General features: G+C 37.1%; 1 protein-coding gene across 1 annotated transcript; it reads right to left on the minus strand.

The window, feature by feature from the left end:
• Positions 1-1,349: 1,349 nt before the first annotated feature.
• Positions 1,350-16,043, minus strand: tfam (transcription factor A, mitochondrial). Its single transcript, XM_061908676.1, has 7 exons — positions 15,774-16,043; positions 12,013-12,146; positions 11,774-11,844; positions 5,730-5,879; positions 5,052-5,147; positions 4,735-4,791; positions 1,350-2,886 (listed from the first exon to the last, which is right to left on the minus strand). Exons 1-7 carry the CDS (start codon positions 15,860-15,862, stop codon positions 2,623-2,625), a joined length of 861 nt encoding a protein of 286 aa, XP_061764660.1. The 5' UTR covers positions 15,863-16,043; the 3' UTR covers positions 1,350-2,622.
• Positions 16,044-20,149: the final 4,106 nt, after the last annotated feature.

The following is a 20,149-nucleotide window of genomic DNA, read 5'->3' on the forward strand; positions in this document are numbered from 1 at the left end:
CTCAAAGTAGAAAGATGGAGGTGGGAAGCTTTTAGCCTTTAGCAACAGAAACACAGCCGGTGTTTCCTTGTTTAAAATTCCCGAAGGTGAAGCTTTACTATGGAACAGAGCAGTCCAGCAAACATGGATCACGACCACATGTCAACCGGCAGGTTTCGGTGAGAAAATTGTGGTAAAAGGTCGGCTCTTACCGGAGACATCAGCGGAGCTTGCGTCCTGCTGCAGCTGCTGAGGACTATTACCTCCTCCCACCGGAGACACTGGCGGTCAACACACCCATGGCCACACCCCTCCTTCAGGTACTATATAATCTTACTAAAACACCAGTAACACAATAGGCAGATAAGGGATTTTCCAGAATTCCATCCATCCATCCATTTTCTACCGCTTATTCCCTTTCGGGGTCGCGGGGGGCGCTGTCGCCTATCTCAGCTACAATCGGGCGGAAGGCAGGGTACACCTTGGACAAGTCGCCACCTCATCGCAGGGCCAACACAGATAGACAGACAACATTCACACTCACATTCACACACAATTATCCTAGTAAATGTGTCCTCGCCTTTTTTTTTTTCAAACTTTTTTTTAATCTAGTCCTTCACTCTCTTTATCCTCATCCACTAATCTTTCATCCTCGCGCAAATTAATGGGGAAATTGTCGCTTTCTTGGTCCGAATCGCTCTAGCTGCTGGTGGCTATGATTATAAACAATGTGAGGATATGAGGAGACCTACAACCCGTGATGTCACGCGCACATTGTCTGCTACTTCCGGTACAGGTAAGGCTTTTTTATTAGCGACCAAAAGTTGCGAACTTTATCGTCGATGTTCTCTACTAAATCCTTTCAGCAAAAATATGGCAATATCGCGAAATGATCAAGTATGACATATAGAATGGGCCTGCTATCCCCGTTTAAATAAAAAAAAAACATTTCAGTGGGCCTTTAAACCTCCATTATTGTCGACATGGAGCTTTCTTTCTTACTACTTTTCCTAAAACATCAGTTTTTCTAAGCTGTCTTTTCTAATCATATGCTCGAGGAATTTCAGCTGCCTATTTCCAATTGTTGCAATGGAAGATCTTCTTGTTTTTGCCCACGCCAATACCTCTCTGTTACTCTTATTTTCAGTCCATGATATGCAGAGTATTTTTCTGAAGAACCACGTCAGTTGCCTCCAAATTTCACAGTTGTTGGTTATTTAAAGTCCAGTATTCACAGTTGTAAAGTAGGACAGACCATACATAAGTTTTGAGGCCTCTGAGTTTGGTGTCAATTGAAATGTTTCTATTTCTAAATATAAGACTCATTTTGTTGACATGGCAATCTGTTTGTATATTGTTCACACATACTATCAGATGTTACTGTGTTTATTCCAACACACATTACAAAAGAAAAAGTCACCAAGGTAATGTACTACTGTCAACAGTGACTTGAAATCATACACAAAGACTAAAAACAACAAACAATAAGTTGAGACAGTAAAAGGGTTAGGTAACGACGTTGCTAGATGTGAAAAGTAATCTTCTTTTGGATCATTTGGATGGAAAGAGACCAGGGAAAGTAACGCGTGTAAAACTGGGGATTTGGGAACACTCGTGTTTCACTGACATCTTACAATGCGAGAAGACAAACTCCTACTGTGAAGTTGCAAACCAGCTGCAGACTAACAAGTCCTGTGAAGGGCCGAAAAAAATACAATGTGTTGGTAAATAACTTTGTCACTACTCACTAATTATTTCTTATTTCTCTTTTTAAATGTTATATACATTTTTATGACAATAGTGGGCTCTAAAAATATAATTTTCTGTCATTTATTTAAATGTCCTGTAAGGGTAAATGTCAAAGTCCAGCTCAAAATCACCATAAAAGTAATGCATTGTGATGAAAAAGAAAATATTTTATTGGATAACATAACACTGTGATGTGAGTAGTGTAGTCTTAGCCAATAAGATATTGTTTTTATTCTCATTGCAATGATTTTCACGGGAGACATTGGGATACACAAGCCTAATCTAATCAGATCCACTAATTGCAAACATCGTACCTCCGCAAAGACTGCAAACGCCTCAGCAACTACTGGGGTGAGGTAATTGTTATCTCCCCCAGGAGGTTATGTAATTTTCGCCGTTGGTTTGTTTGTCAGTCAGCAAAATAACTCAAAAAGTTATGGCGGGTTTTCATCTAATGTCCAAAATGAGATGAATAAGCTGTTACATTTTGGGGCTGATCCAGATCATCTCTGCTGCGTTAACCTAATGATTATGTTATGAGCTTGTGTGTGTGTATTCTAGCAGCCCGCCTCCATTCACACATACTAAAACAGTGGATGACTGACATGAGGCATTAATTTCGGGAAATGTCCAAAATGGGATAAGGAACTAGTGATTACATTCAGGGGGTAATCTGGATTGTTTGATTGTTTTATAGACCCTGGACAGTGACAATTTGGGTGCGTCTTGCTTTTAATTTCTATTGAAAACAATACAAAACAGGTGTTGAATTGGCTTTGTCTGACAACGCTGGTTACGTTAGAAGTCAGAGAATAAACAAAGACCATCAAGAGAAAATCTTTACCATCAGAACAATAGTAGTGTACAACACCTCCAACCACTGATAAACAAACCTCAAGTCTTTGATTTAGGTTTTGAAGCCTTGCTTTTTGCCTTCGTCTTCTTCGTGCTTCTCGTCGTCACCGCTCTGGCAGTGGGACTTTTTCCGGCCACATTTTTTACCGTCTTGGTCTGTGCCGTTTCCGAAGCTTTTCTTTTGGCCAACAAAGTCTTGTTTCTGATCAGGTCTTCTCGTCTGATTTCCAACATGTGATCCTCCCATGACGCCATCTCTTTGTTGTAACGGATTTTGTCGTCCATGGCCAACTCTACGAATATCTAAGATGTGGATCAAATAGATGAGATGTGTGGATTTTATTACGTACTTTGACACAGGTTTGCACAAAAAGACCAACCTTCCTTTATTTGACATCATACTTGTGCAAGTATATAAAGGTCAATATTTAATCACTGAAGCTTCAGCTGGGGCTGGGCATCGAGCATTGATGGGAACCAAGTCTTATATTCTGATTATCCCAGAATTGTTAACATTTTTAAACATTGATTCCTGTTTTCGATGCTTAGCCTTCCAACAAAGTATTACCTGCCACAAAATTGGCACACTAGGGCTGCGAATCTTTGGGTGTCCCACGATTCGATTCAATATCGATTTTTGGGGTCGCAATTCGATTATAAATCGATTTTTTTGATTCAACGCGATTCTTGATTCAGAAACAATATTTTTCCGATTCAAAACGATTCTGTATTCATTCAATACATAGGATTTCTGCGGGATCTACCCCAGTCTGCTCACATGCTAGCAGATTAGTAAATTTTTTTTAAAAGCTTTTAAAATTGTAAAGGACAATGTTTTATCAACTGATTGCAATAATGTAAATTTGTTTTAACTATTAAACAAACCAAAAATATGACTTATTTTAAATATTGGACACAGTGTGTTGTCAAGTTTATGAGATGCGATGAAAGTGTAAGACACTGTGACACTTGTTCTTTTTTTTTATTTTTATAAATGTCTAATAATAATGTCAATGAGGGATTTTTAATCACTGCTATGCTGAAATTATAACTAATATTGATACTGTTGTCGATAATATTAATTTTTTTTTCACTACTTTTGGTTTGTTTTGTGTCTCCTCAATTGCTCTGTTTATTGCAGTTCTGAGTGTTGCTGGGTCAGGTTTAGTTTTGGAATTGGATTGCACTGTTATGGTATTTAAGTCTCACCTTAAAACTCATCTGTATACTCTAGCCTTTAAATAGACCTCCTTTTTAGACCAGTTGATCTGCCGCTTCTTTTATTTTCTTTCTCCTATGTCCCCCCCTCCCTTGTGGAGGGGGTCCGGTCCGATGACCATGGATGAAGTACTGGCTGTCCAGAGTCGAGACCCAGGATGGACCGCTCGTCGGGACCCAGGATGGACCGCTCGGCTTTATCGGTTGGGGACATCTCTACGCTGCTGATCCGCTTGAGATGGTTTCCTGTGGACGGGACTCTCGCTGCTGTCTTGGATCCGCTTGAACTGAACTCTCGCGGCTGTGTTGGAGCCACTATGGATTGAACTTTCACAGTATCATGTTAGACCCGCTCGACATCCATTGCTTTCGGTCCCCTAGAGGGGGGGGGGTTGCCCACATCTGAGGTCCTCTCCAAGGTTTCTCATAGTCAGCATTGTCACTGGCATCCCACTGGATGTGAATTCTCCCTGCCCACTGGGTGTGAGTTTTCCTTGCCCTTTTGTGGGTTCTTCCGAGGATGTTGTAGTCGTAATGATTTGTGCAGTCCTTTGAGACATTTGTGATTTGGGGCTATATAAATAAACATTGATTGATTGATTGATATTGCTGTGTATTGTTTTGTTGGATTGATTAAAAAAATATATATATTGATTTTTTTTTTAAATGAGAATCGATTCTGAATCGCACAATGTGAGAATCGCGATTCAAATTCGAATCGATTTTTCCCCACACCCCTAATATATATATATATTTATATATATATATATATTCGTACACACATACTCCAGACACTTTTTTTTTTTCTTTTAACGTGGCCCCTGAGTCAAAATGATTGCCCATGTTTGAGCAAGAGCATTTATTGTTTTGGCTTCTTGACTAAATTTGATACTTAAAATTAAATTAATAACATTTAAAGTTGTTGACTCTTACCTGTTTCTGATTGTTAGAAAGATTCCTCCAGTCCTCCAACAGAGACTTCATCTTTGCCTGATATGAAATTAACATCCAACATAGGAGATGTTATGTAATGCATTAACATATGAAGTATAAAATAAATGCTGCAAATAAGAGTTGTTTTAGATGAATCATTGCAGTCATAACTATTGGATTTATTAAGACATCTTATGTAGTAACATGTACTGTAAGTCATTACAGGCATTACATGTTAATATGTTGACCCAGATTAATCAAATATCATCTTTTGTCAAACAAGAAACCGTTATATTTAAATGCTGCTGATTACTGACCTGTAAGGTGGTTCCTCTGGCTTCCTTATAATGTTCAGACATGAAGATGTTGAATTGTGAGCGGGGGCGTTTGGGCTTCCCCAGCCTGGTTAACATCTAGATCACAGAACATAATTGTTTATGCTTCACACATTCACACTGCAAAGCACCTTTCCTTGTCACTCGCCCCGCTGATTATCAATAATTAATCAGCCACGCAGGAGAAGCGATCAAGTTCATGAATTAACTTTTCTTTTGACTGACTGCTGTTATGTATATGAATGTACTGTGGAGTGACCAAGTGTGCCATGCTTTTGACTTGATGGATTCTTTTCAGTCTTTCCATTCAGTTCACTTAAAAGAAGTCCCCTGTCAACTGTCTTTCCAGAACCTCATATGAAAAATGGCAGAAAAACCATGGGAGGGTTCTTTTCAAACATAATACTGTTAATGATGATAATAATAGAAAAACAGGTGATTTCTTCACAACATAAGCACACAGCCCTGAACTGGTAACTTGTGTGTGCTTGTGTGTATGAAAAAAATCACTCCAAAGAATCATGATCTCAATTCTGATCCAGAAAATAGTGATTTATATTTTTTTGAATATTTTTGCAGCCCTAATTGAGACTTTTTCATGAGTTTGTATCTGAAAAGCGTAGAAATAGAGATACACTCTGAAGCGTGCAGGTCTCTTACCCGCTTCATGCGAATGGCCTTCCTCTTGGCAGTCCTCTGCCTCTTCTCATTGACTTCTTGTTCGATCTCTTCTGGGGATAACTGGGCCTTATAGTCCTTCAAATCAATATTGAATTGTTCCTTTTCACGCAGAAAGGCATCTTCAAATGGCTGTACAGAAGAGGCACAAAATAAGTGCTTTATCACTTTTATGTAAAATGTTTGTAAGAAATACAGTAGAACTTCTTAGGTTAAAAGTCCCTGACTTTGTACAAGTCGAAATTAGTTCATTCATTTTAAGGGATTGGGGGGTTAAATACACCTTTCTACACTACGGACAAGGGCTGGGAATCTAAGGTTGACCTCACAATACGATACAATATATGTATCGTATTGTAATATATGTATTGTATTGTAATATATGTGTCCCTAATGTGACACATGGCTCACAATTAAAATAATATCTCAATATGCCGATTAACCGAGAATATTTCAGTGTTTAGATGTGAAACAAAACAAACAAATGACATACTACAGTGCAAAGTCCTTATTCATACTATAAAAGCCAAAATCCACACATTTGATTGAACAACGCAGATGCAATTTAACTTCACAAATCAAGTCCGCCGTACTAACGCCTTTGTTTTTTTCTTTTGATTGATTGATTGATACTTTTATTAGTATTTTTGCACTGTTCAGTACATATTCCGTAAAATTGACCATTAAATGGTAACACCCGAATAAGTTTTTCAACTTGTTTAAGTCGGGGTCCACGTTAATCAATTCATGGTACAAATATATACTATCAACATAATACAGTCATCACACAAGTTATGACTTGTGACTGTCACTTAAGCCTAACTTTTAACCACACTAAGAACCGCCCCCTACACAAGTAAAACTGTGACTCAACTTACTAAAGAATAACGATGAAATAGTTTAAAGCGGCAAAAAACAGACCAAAGTATCAGAATCGTATCAGAAGCTTAAATATTGGCATAGTTCACAATATCAATATTTCATCAAACTCCTAGTAATCAGTATGACAGAGAGTAATCGCAATAACACTGAGTTTAACAGTCCTACTCCTTATTCATGCCTGAGATTTTGTCATTCTAACATGTCACATGACACCAGGGAGAGAAAATGGCTAATTGAGACCAATTTGGACATGTTCACTGAGGTTTGTACTCAATGTGTTGCCTATGGTTTAGACCAGACATGGGCAAAATACGGCCCGTGGGCAGTATACGGCCCGTTGAACGTTTCAACCCAGCCCGCGGAACCTGTCCCAAATTATTGAAAAAAATATATATATTTTTTTTTTTGCAAAAAACTCTATCAATGTTAATGTTTCTGCCTCTTGTATATGTTTTCAGCGCTTGACTATCATTAAGGAGGAGCCACCCATTAAATTATATTATCAAATTACATTTCATATTATTATCGTCGTTAAACCTCGTTCGTTTCACCATATCCCTGTAATACTGCGTTTCCCCACTACACGGAGCTCATTGACCTTTTTGGCCTGTGTGATAATACTCCCTTAATGGATTGATTGATTGAAACCTTTATCAGTAGATCGCACAGTTCAGTACATATTCCGTACAATTGACCACTAAATTGTAACATCCGAATAAGTTTTTCAACTTCTTTAAGTCGGTGTCCACGTTAATCAATTCTCTTTAGCTTTGTCCTGTGAGCATTGTTCCTTCTAATTTTTCATGTGTGTGAGCAAACGCACAAACTCCCTGAGCCTTCAGTGGAGCACATGTGAGCAACATCAGACGTGCACACTGTGGCCACACCAGCGTCACACCTGTCCCAAACCTGACATCATAACAATTTAAATGTTTTATTAAAATAATTTTCTGATATAAGTGATTTTGCCCTGTTACAATGACAATAACAAAAAAACATGTTTTTCATTAACTATGCGTTAGTATTGTATGTCTGGCTGCGGGTCCTCCCTTTAAAAGAAATGTTACCCTTTTCAGAGATTACATTTAGTTCCTGTAACTTTCTGTCTGTAAAATACATGTTTTAATTAGCATTTATGAAAACTAGTGACAATATTTCATGAATAATATCCTCAGATTAACATTCTTAATAAATGGCAGTAAAATAAGCATACATCTGATTGAGGAGTTAGAGAGTTACAACCTGGCATTTAAACATTGTGTGGCGTTGGGGTTGTCCGACTTTTTGTGTGGCCATAAACGCAACACTGGCTAAGTGCCATGAGTGTTTGTGTTGGTGCAGGTGAGAGAGCGAGTGGCTTCTGTTGAAACGACGGATGACATTAAGCCTGGTTTGTATGGCAGAAAATTACCAGTTTTTATTGATAAAAGTTTTTTTACGCATGTTTTTTGTGTGGTTACAAACAGTTTTGCTCAATAAAGTGATTGATGGAATCCCTGTCCGTGAAGTGTCTCGACAGACGATAATTGAACTGTGTTGATCAAGATTGTTCTATTCATCGGGGCCACTCTTGTTGTCACATGTCACTCATAGAGTTGCATTGCAAAATCATACAGAATAAATTGTAATGTGCTTATTTTGTTTAAAGTTCAGATGAGATTTTTGATTTTCTGCGCGGCATTAATTTGCTGTGTGCAGAGGACGCGTGAGCAGTTTGCAATTGTGCAGGCGCGCACCTTAGAGGGAACGTTGCCTGTGAGCCCCTCTGTAAAAATTAGCTTATCAAAGCAAAGAAAAGTGGACAGTGAGTGCCGAGTATTTAATGCAGAGTGAACACATTTTTTTTTTTACTGTAGTCCGATCAAAGGCTGTGTCTGATATGCCAAGAAGCTGTCACTGTTTACAAAAGAGTACAATATCAGCCGCCACTTTGCTACAGAAGATGCTAACTTTGTTTGGCTCGACCTACGTCTGTGAGTAGACATTTAGCGTCATGAACATCAACAAATCCCGTCACAGATCCAGGTTAACTGACCAGGATCTCGGAGCTATCCTGAGAATTGCCACAACCAAACTCACTCCAGACTTTGATGCATTGGCCAAAAAGGGAGATCAACAACACTCACAGTTTCAGTGGGAAACTGAGTTACTTGAAATGTAAATAATTCAAGTGAAACAACTGAATTTTGTTACAATTTCCTACAAGTTGTGTTTTATCTTTAACAATCTGTGTTTTACTTGCTACATTTCCTATCTGTGTACTTTGAGCTATTGTATTAATTTGAGAATTTACTATTGGTTTTATTTGTAATCATGAAACATTTAGATTAGATTAGATAGTACTTTATTTATTCCGTAAGGATAGTTCCTTCAGGAAAATTACAATTTTCAGCACAATCCCATTCAAGATCAGACAAACATTACAGGGAGACAGAACAGGATCGCTGACGGGTCTGCCGGCTTCCAGCGCCCCTTACAAAAAATACAGGTAAACGGGGGGGGGGGGGGGGGGGGTGGATGGGAGAAAAGAATAGAAGATTAAAATAAAATAAAATAAAAATCGGTCTTAGCCTGTGCCCTGGAGTGGGGGTGCAGACTGAGGCCAAGGGGGAGAAAAAAAAAAAAAAAAAAAAAAAAAAAAAAAACGACTCATAGCCATAGTACACATCCCTCTTACATGTGTGTAAGAGGGAAACATCAAACATCAAAGAACACAGAGGACATTAGAGACATTAAAGCAGCAGATACAACCAGACACTTCAGTTATGAATAAAAAGTAAAATAAACATATACACTGTGGTGGCCTCTGCGGTGTTCCACGCCATTGTCCGCTGGGGAGGAGGGAGCATGGCCAGAGACAGAAGCAGACCCAACAAAGCAACCAAGACAGCCGACTCCACTCTCGGCCAATGTCCAGTCCGCATGGATGAGCGAGGATACGTCCAAGGTGACTGAGGTGTCCGACACCTGCTCACCCAGTCGAGACACCGCGAAGCCTCTCCGTCCCAGCGCTCAGTGCTAGCTCCGCAGCCCTGTCCCCTCATCCGTATCTCCTCCAGTCCCTCCAAACAGACTCCGGTGTAGCAGAGACCCAGCAGCTGGTCTCCATGGCCAAAAGGCTCCCGGGAGGCAGATCCAAAAGTCCACAAAAAAAGCACCACAGAGGTCACGAAAGTGCCACCCCTTGTCACACAGTCCCAAAGGGTCCCGGACCAAAATGCAAAAAAATATAACACATGAAAACAAGAGGGAAACACAAAAGGATGACACAAGAGCACAGAGCTCCTGCTTACAGCAGCCACTACAGCAGCGCCATCTTGGAAAAAAAAAAAAAAAAATTTTAATTTAATTAACACTTCAAAAATAATATATATTCTATTTTAACCTAATCCTAGATTATGGCATACTACATGTAAGGCTGCAGCTAATGATTATTTTTCTATCGATTAATCTATAGATTATTGTTTTTGATTAATCTATAGATTATTATTCTGCAATAGTATAAGCATTTCAAAAGTAAAAGTATTGCTTATTTTGCTTTAAAATGTGCAAAAATAAAGATAAACATCCAATACAAAAAAGTGCAAAACGAAATATACTGTAACAGTGTAAACATTTCAACAAAAGTAAAAATATTGCTTATTTGCTAGAATAAAGATAAATATCCAATACAAAAAAATGCAAAACGAAATATCCTGTAACAACAGTGTAAACATTTCAACAAAAATAAAAGTATTGCTTATTTTGCTTTAAAATGTGCAAAAATAAAGATAGACATCCAGCACAAAATAGTGCCAATCTAAATATTCTGGAGCACTGTAAACATTAGTATTGCTTTTAAAATGTGCAAAAATAAACATCCAGTTCAACACAGTACACAATAACCAATTCTACTCATTCCAGTGAGTGACTAAGTTGTAATGAAGAAAGGTTAGCATGTCTACATGCTCTGCGGTGAGGCTGGTTCTTTTCTTGTTTACAATATTCTCAGCAGCTGAAAATAGGCGCTCAGAAGGGGTCGATGTGGCTGGAACTGAGAGGTAAGACCGAGGCAGCATTGCCAGATTTGGAAACCTTGTCTGCTGTTCTTTTCACCATTTTAATGGGTTTTCATCCTTGGAAATGGGGGAGTCTCCAAAATAAGACAATAACTCGTTTCTGACCATTTCAGCATCATTACTGTCATTGTTGTCTTCCTCATTGTTGCTGAGTTCATCCGAATCTGAGCCAAGAAGTGTGTATAGTAACTACACAAATTATCTTGTTAAATTGGTTTAATAACACAACAATGATAGTATGATTAAAGTGAAAGTTAATAGTTCATTTGTACATAGTATATGTAACTGTTAATGTTGTAAAAGGTATTTGCACAACTAATTAACGTTAGCGTAAAGAGGAGCGCGTCTTTGAAAACACTGAACAGGCACGCCAAACGGGCCTCTCAGAGCTAAATGGTGCTTTAGTTTGTGAATTTACATTGCAGATCCAAATGACATATTCATGTTTTTGTGTAATGATGACAACGTATACACATGCGGACGATTGACTAGTTGATGGCAAGAACGCTGTCGGGTGTTTTCTTTTCAAATTGTCGTTCATAGCCGTTGTGCTGCTATGATAGGCCATTTCCGCTCGACACAGTGTGCATAAAACAACATAGATAGGCCGTTTATTGAAATACTCCCACACTTTTGGCGTGCTTTTTTCCCCTCGCTCGCATCGTCAGCTTTGCGCTGCGCCATGACGGTAGTGTGACGTAAATATGCAACGCACAAAAACAGCGTCGACGAATTTATGTCATCGATGACGTCGACGCGTCGTTTCAGCCTTAACTACATGTAATGTATACAATTGTAAATGGTTATTTGAGTGCAACAAGAAAAGCCCAATGTATATAATGCCTTTGAATTTTTTTTTTAATCTTCTCAAATTTTTCTTTAAATGCAATAAGAACCATATGATTAATGTATTGTAAGATCTTTTGTAAATATGAAGCCAAAAATTTAATGTGGTCCCCTTTATTTTGAAAAGTATCGAAATACATTTTGTTACCGGTACCCAACCCTAATTTGAACAAGTTAATCAAATAGCATCCCAAAATTAATTGACAACTTTATAAATTCTATTGTACTAAGATGAAATACCTGTTTCTGTTCTTGGCTCATCGTTTTCCACTCCTGGGCAATCTTACTGATGATAGTTGTTGGTTTTAATTCTGAGGAAGACAAAATTAATTAATTGAATAGTTTGTTAACATTAAAAGGTATCAGTTTGATGCTTGCAATCTGAGCTTCTACACAATGCCCAGACAATTCCTAAATGGTTTTAGTATGTTTTTACACTACACTTTTCCTGCTTACATATTTCCAAATGTTGCTCTTACCTGGGTTTTGCATCATCATGCGTGGCTTCTGCTGCAAAGTATATCTCATGTATCCATTGAGAGGCCTCTTTGGAGGTCCATAGGCATGGGTACACAGACATTTTACTGGGTTGCTGTAAGCAGCCTGGACAACTCTGGCACAACAACAATTAAAAAAATATATGCAAAGATTAGTAAAAGAATAAATTATTGGTGTCTTTATTGATCAATAGGATTTCTCCAACTGGGTCGTAAGTGGTAGTTCATTTTTTACATTAGTAGTGCTATCCTTAGCTTTACTATTTGTTACACTGCAATTAATACTCAATGTAATACATTAGAACTGAACAAAATATTATTCTTCAAATATATATATATCTATTACAAAAAAAATATTGGTGTTTTCTGGTTGAGAAGTCACCTGTTTGCCCCAATCCAGCAACGCAGACAATTGCAGTTATGTGGGAAACATTGAAATTAGGACGATAGAAGGCAGCAAAAAATTTCACTTTGGCTGAGAAGCTGACGCTTAGAAATAACAAGGGACGACAAATTACGGAAGTGGTCGAGGTAATGAATACACATGACACAGACCAGCCGTAATAAATATTGAGTCAAATATTTGCTTTTTCACTTGGAATGGTGTATATATATTTGCCACATCATATTGAGAGTCGGGCCAATATTTTGATTGCCTCATATATCTACATTAGAGAGTCAACAACCACCCTAAATTCAGAGTTGTTGTGGATAAATATAATTAGATTATGCAAAAAGTCAATTTAGCCTACACATACATTAGTGTTTCCTTATGAATCATAGAAGTCAATAGCCACATACAAATCATGCAAAAAAAAAAAATTTGGATTAAGTATCATTAATACTGCATCTACTTTTTAACGGAAATTAACTATAAACAAATACTCTTTTGTTTCCAAACTTAACTGAACATATTTTTCATGACTTCAACTTAGTATTGCATCTTCATGCGTAACATACAATTGCCGACAGATGCAAATGTAGAGAAACGTCCACACCTTCCAAACACAGACATGATCCAAATCCATTAACACCATAACAAATAATTGTGCTATGTTCCAATTGTGCTTTGTTCACAAAACAGCTGTTGGTTTTAAGAGACTCTTCCCCCCCAAAAAATATTTATTTTCTTGCTTTAGATTTTCAAGAAAATGCACTGCGCAGCGGTTGCCCATTAACGCTGGAAACTAGACAACCTGCTATGACTGGATTTTCCAATTTTGTGACGTCAAAAATTCTAATCATCTCAGGGAAATCTCATACCAGATTGTTCAGGAGTGGCTTACAAATGAAACCAGGGACAACTTAAAAACAAACCTCCACAAGCGAACAACATTTTGTTTGCATAAATCTAAAAAAGTTGAAAATGTAGAACACAATGCCTTTAAAGACCAGGAGGAAGTTGGTGGATTGAAAAGGCAGATTTTTCATTATGTCGTCGTTACCACTTGTTCGTAAAAATTAGTTGCTCTATTATATTTTTAAAATGTTATGCCTGAATCTTTACAGACCAATAACCCTCAGGTCTGGCACTCTTGCGAGCCGTGTGTCCCGGAAAACTCTATCTAGTGGTATGTCAAAGAATGACTTAATTATGTTAAGTTTAAGTACCAATGATTGTCACACACACACACACACTAGGTTAGGTGAAATTTGTCCTATGCATTTGACCCATCCCCTTGTTGACCAGCGGTTCCGCGCCCGCGAATCATTTATGGTGATTTAACCCCCAATTCCAACCCTTGATGCTGAGTGCCAAGCAGGGAGGCAATGGGTCCCATTTTTTTATAGTCTTTGGTATGACTCGGCCGGGGTTTGAACTCACAACCTACCGATCTCAGGACGGACACACTATCCACTAGGCCACTAGTGTTTTATTTTTCCTATAATTCAAACAGTGTAACTGTTCAAACTGTCTAATGTTTCAGTGTCCGAAAATATTAAATATAAAACCTCTGCCTTGTTTTTACTGAACACTTGGGCCTATTACTGTATTTTAGTGTTGGTCATTATGGTGGTACTTGGAAAGCCAAGTGTTTTCTGAAGTGGTGCTTGTCAACACTGGTCTATATTGTATGGTGACAGAATGAATGTCAACAACAAGTATTTTGACAAGCTCATATATTAATAATAATAAAAACTACAAAGGCACTTGTTCGAGGACCTAATTCGGGCATTTAAAAAAAAATAATAATAATCTAAATCCGTCTATTACTTATGTTGCTAAACTATTGGACTATGCAACTGGTTGCATTTTTTATGACGCATCACATTTTTTCAGAATACTTGGCTAGCATCCATTTATTCATGGCTGGTTGTTTGTCCATGCCTGTGATTCTCAAAATGTGGGCTCTATCTAGTGGCATGCCAAAGAATCACTTAATTATCTGAAACTAATTGTATTTGATTCATTATTTAGGTAGTGTTTTATTTTTCCTATAAATCAAACAGTGTAACTGTTCAAACTGTGTAATGTTTCAGCGGCCGAAAATATTAAATATTACTGAACACTTGGGCCTATACGCTACTGTATTTTAAAGGCCTACTGAAACACACTACTACCGACCACGCAGTCTGATAGTTTATATATCAATGATGAAATATTAACCTTGCAACACATGCCAATACAGCCTTTTTAGTTTACTAAATTGCAATTTTAAATTTCCCGCGAGTTTCTTGTTGAAAACGTCGCGGAATGATGATGCGTACGCGTGACGTCACGGAATGTCAGGAAATATTAGCTCAGCATCAGTTACGGCTAAAAGTTGTCTGCTTTAATGGCATAATTACCCAGTATTTTGGACATCTGTGTTTCTGAATCTTTTGCAATTTGTTCATTTAATAATGGAGACTAGAAAGAACAATGCTGTTGGTGGAAAGCGGTGGATTGCAGCTGTCTTTAGCACTGAGACACACCCGGTGTTTCTTTGTTTGCTGGGAAGCTTTAACACAGAGCGGTCAAGCGAACATGTTTCTCTACGTCAACCAGCATGTTATTGGATGGGGAAATTGTGATATATATCTTACCGGAGAAATCATTGGATTATTTGTCGTCCTGGGTTACCCAGAACTTGAAATAGGCCACCCGGCCTGAATCCACACTTCGTAGTAGTTTAGTCAGTAATTTAGTCGTGGATGTACACTGTATAGTGATGAATCCAATAAACATTTGATTTGACATTAAATTTGCAAAATGCAGTTGCGCATTTTGTAAATTGCGCGCCATTGGCATCGTGCTAACAACACAGTCTTGCAGCAATTCTGCCATGCATGTTTTGGGTTTTTTTATGGGTTTTTTTTTTTTTTTTTGTATTAGCAGCATTTTACAATTGCATGTTTTGGTCCTGCAGCTTTTACGTGATTGCATTTTTTTTTTTTTAATTTGCAGCATTAACTGTAGCTCGTGTTTCGGTGTGTGTGTTTTGGTTTTGGGCCATGCGGCTATTGCAGTTCCACACATAGCATTCAGATAAATAACCTCACATTTTTTTAGTTACAAACACATTCTGCGGGGAAGTTTATTTGCGGCTACCTTCCACGCACCATAATAACTCGGTAGTAGCGGTATCGTAATTCTGCACAGCATGCAAAATATTTACAATAACGTTTTAGTTTTTTTACTTTTTTATCAAAAACCACCACATTACACATGAAGATGTGCGCCTAATGCTTGGGTTGTTTTGCTCTGTCGTCCCTCGTATTACTACAAGCAGATAAACTTAAGTAGAAGAAAATGTAGCTACCTTGCCAAAGAAGTGCTTGTGCAGGAGAAGACATTGAAGGACTTCGCCAACAGGCTAACACTCGCTGTCATGAAGCTAAATGGAGCCATCCCGGCGTTGCTTTGCCGTAAACTGAAGTGAGGAAGATCAAACAAAACAAATTTGGTCCACCAATATTACGGCGTGAGTGTTTTCATGGATGAGGAATCATTCAGTCTTGCCAGACACGCAGCCGCAGCTTTAGCAAAAGGCGCCCTCTACCTCCACCAGCGGTGGATTGTGGGTAATCACTCTTCTTCGTCTATCATTGACCATGAGCTAGCAACGATATGGTGCTTTATCGCCACCAACAGGAAGGAAGGAGTATTGTACTGGACAGTACAGTAACACATTGCACTATAACAGGGGTCACCAACGCGGTGCCCGCGGACACCAGGTAGCCCGTAAGGACCAGATGAGTAGCCCGCTGGTCTGTTCTAAAAAATAGCTCAAATAGCAGCACTTACCAGTGAGCTGCCTCTATTTTTTAAATTGTATTTATTTACTAGCAAGCTGGTCTCGCTTTGCTCGACATTTTTAATTCTAAGAGAGACCAAACTCAAATAGAATTTGAAAATCCAAGAAAATATTTTAAAGACTTGGTGTTCACTTGTTTGAATTAATTCGTTTATTTTTTTACTTTGCTTCTTATAACTTTCAGAAAGACAATTTTAGAGAAAAATACAACCTTAAAAATGATTTTAGGATTTTTAAACACATATACCTTTTTACCTTTTAAATTCCTTCCTCTTCTTTCCTGACAATTTAAATCAATGTTAAAGTTTTTTTTTTTTATTAGAAAGAACAATAAATACATTTTCATTTAATTCTTCATCTTAGCTTCTGTTTTTTCGACAGAGAATCTTTGTGAAATATTCCTTCAAATTTATGATTAAAATTAAAAAAAAAAAATCTGGCAAATCTAGAAAATCTGTAGAATCAAATTTAAATCTTATTTCAAAGTATTTTGAATTTATTTTTAAATTTTTGTTCTGGAAAATCTAGAAGAAATAATGATTTGTATTTCTTAGAAATATAGCTTGGTCCAATTTGTCATATATTATAACAAAGTGCAGATTGGATTTTAACCTATTTAAAACATGTCATCAAAATTCTAAAATTAATCCTAATCAGGAAAAATTACTAATGATGTTCCATAAATACTTTTTTTTTATTTTCTTCAAAAAGATTCAAATTAGCTAGTTTTTGTATTCATTTTTTTCGGTTGAATTTTGAATTTTAAAGAGTCGAAATTAAAGATAAACTATGTTTCAAAATTGTATTTTCAGTTTTTTCGTGTTTTCTCCTCTTTTAAACCGTTTAGTTAACTGTTTTTCTCATAATTTATTCTCAACAAAAAACCTTCCGTAAAAGGAAAAAAAATGTACGACGGAATGACAGACAGAAATACCCATTTTGTTATATACATATAGATGTATTTATTAAAGGTAAATTGAGCAAATAGGTTATTTCTGGCAATTTATTTAAGTGTGTATCAAACTGGTAGCCATTTGCATTAATCAGTACCCAAGAAGTAGCTCTTGGTTTCAAAAAGGTTGGTGACCCCTGTGCTATAACATATAGGGAACCTATGGCTCTAGAGCCAGGTGTAGCTCTTTTGATGGATGCATCTGGCTCTCAGATTAATCTTATCTGACATTGCTTAACGTGATAAGAAATGAATAATTCCACTGGTAATCAGAGTTAAAAACAACATTTAAAATATAAAACATTCTCCTGCATTATTAATCCAACCATCCGTTTTCTACCGCACCTTTTTCAAGAAGTCGCATTAATGGTAAGAACAATTTTATTTATTATTGGTTAGCTTTAGAATAACAATGTTATTAAAAAGAATACAAGACTTATTCTACTCAAAACATGTTGGTGTTACTCAAAAATGCACACATTTAGTTGTATTCAGTGTTAAAAAAATATTATATGGCTCTCCCAGAAATACATTTTAAAATATTTGGCTTTCATGGCTCTCTCAGCCTTAAAGGTTCCCGACCCCTGCGCTATAAGGTTGATAAAATATGATATATTTGCACGTTATATTGTATTTTATTATAATAAACATGTTGATAATATATGTTTTGCTTGTTTTTTTCAGACAAGTTTTAAGTATACTGTGTTGTATTGGTGTTTTAACTTGACATGTTCACTTGGTTTTTTGTTTCTTGTTTTATTTTTTTGTCCATGGTCTGTGCTTATTGTATGCATGTAATGTGTAATTTATTGTGATTTCTGTATTTTTTGTATCAAGATCTGTTGGATGTTTACTGTATTAGCCTCGTATTACTACTTTTAAGACTAGCAGGTAAACTTAAGTAGAAGAAAATGTAGCTACCTTGCCAAAGAAGTGCTTGTGCGGAAGAAGACATTGAAGGACTTCGCCAAAAGACTAACACTTGCTGTCATGAAGCTCTGCGCTGCTGACCAGTCTCCGCTCTGGATGGTCTCCTGCTGGCTCCATATATGGATTGGACTCTCACTATTATGTTGGATCCACTATGGACTGGACTATCACAATATCATGCCGTTTCCACTCGACGTACATTGCACCGTTCCCCTCCAAGGTTTCTCATTGTCCCATTGGGTTGAGTTTTTCCTTGCCCTGATGTGGGATCTGAGCCGAGGATGTCGTGGCTTGTGCAGCCCTTTGAGACACTCGTGTTTTAGGGCTATATTAGTAAACCTGGATTGTTTGATTGATAACCTGCCTTATCACAACAGTTGAAAATTAGCTATGTACATTGTAGCTGTATGTTCATTTACATACAGTGTCCTAATTCGAATAAATAAATAAATGTTTGAGATGGGTCACCTACAACCTTCCTCAGAAAGTTATACAGAGGTTAAGAAATGATAATATCATGCAAAATGCATTTGATTTCAGGAGTTTAACTAAGTCAAACTGACAATTTAAAGTCTTGGGCTGGAGTTTTTGCAGTTGTTTTTTTTTTTTAAATAGAGCATACCGGTAGTTTAGAAAAAAATATATAATTTTATTAGATATGAAAGTACCGCAACTTATTTGATTCTGTAAAGGACCTCCTGACTCTAACACTTGTATTTCAAATCAACGTCGCCCAATGAAATTAATTCAAATAAATTTAGTTGGTGTTGGCTCCCAAAAGACCACAATTATAACATGTAACATTCTTTTAAAAAAACTTTTAGATAAGAAATATTGTATGAAAACAATATGATACAGTACAAACAACTAGTTGTATGAAGTAAAGCACTAATAATATACAGTTTTTACCCTGGAGAGTGGAGAGTGTCAAACACGTCAGCAGCAGCTATTCAATATTTTTATGAATAAATGTCCACCGTTTATATAACATTTTACTGTCCTTGGCTGGCCTTAGACTCTTCCTGCTTCAGTATGGTGCAGACAAGCAGTGATTTGCTTGTACTGCTTTGCCAAATTGACTACACAATCCGTCATGTTTTTGACTATTTATTTCTTTAATTCATTGAAGATTATTTGCTTCTTCTCAGCAATGACCTTTGCACTTGCATTCTTCATTCCAAAGGTTGGAAAATAATAAAATATGGCAATCTTGAGCTAGCGAAGGTTTTGGGCAGACAGGGTTCACTTTGACATTTGTTAAACCAACTAATGACCGGAATGTTTGTAACTCAAATTTTTCTTGCAACTTAAGGTGTAACAAATATCCGAAACAGCTCTTATCTTAAACACTTTCAAGTTGGGCACTCTTAAGTGGAGGTACCACTATACAGCATTTGATTTATTTTTTTTAATTGCTGTACACTCTTAATGTATCAATATACAGTAATCATCAAAATATATTTCACTCTGTCCGTAGTGACTGCATAGAATATAAAAGATTTCCTTTTCGATTTACCCTCCAGAAATAACTCAGCTTTCAAAAATGTCAAATTTATCGAGATGCGCCGGTACAAATAAATAAACAGAAGGAGAGTTTCATGATGAAGACCTCCTATCTGCCATAATGAATAGATGTATTGCGATGTTGGGCAACACAGCTATTAACAGAGTTCCCCAATATGCACATACTGTCTTCAATCATTACATCTACAACATATTAGAAATAGATGCTCTCAAGAACTGTTATAGTCAACCGCAACAGCAGTGTTTCTTAACCATAGCGGCCATTGTTGGGTATTAAGCGTCCCCTGGAGGGCCACCAAAAATATATGTTTCTTAGCTATGGTTTGTATGGGCTGCAAAAAGCACAAAAAATATGAATAAAGCGGTGAAGCTCTATTTTTATTTGCACTAAAATTTAATTGAGATTTATTTTTAAGAAACATTCATTATTATTATTTAGTGTTAGTTTAATTAGATGTTTTTTATTTTAGCACTG

The sequence above is a fragment of the Nerophis ophidion genome, linkage group LG08, assembly GCF_033978795.1.
Source record: "Nerophis ophidion isolate RoL-2023_Sa linkage group LG08, RoL_Noph_v1.0, whole genome shotgun sequence".
Taxonomy (NCBI): Eukaryota; Metazoa; Chordata; class Actinopteri; order Syngnathiformes; family Syngnathidae; genus Nerophis; species Nerophis ophidion.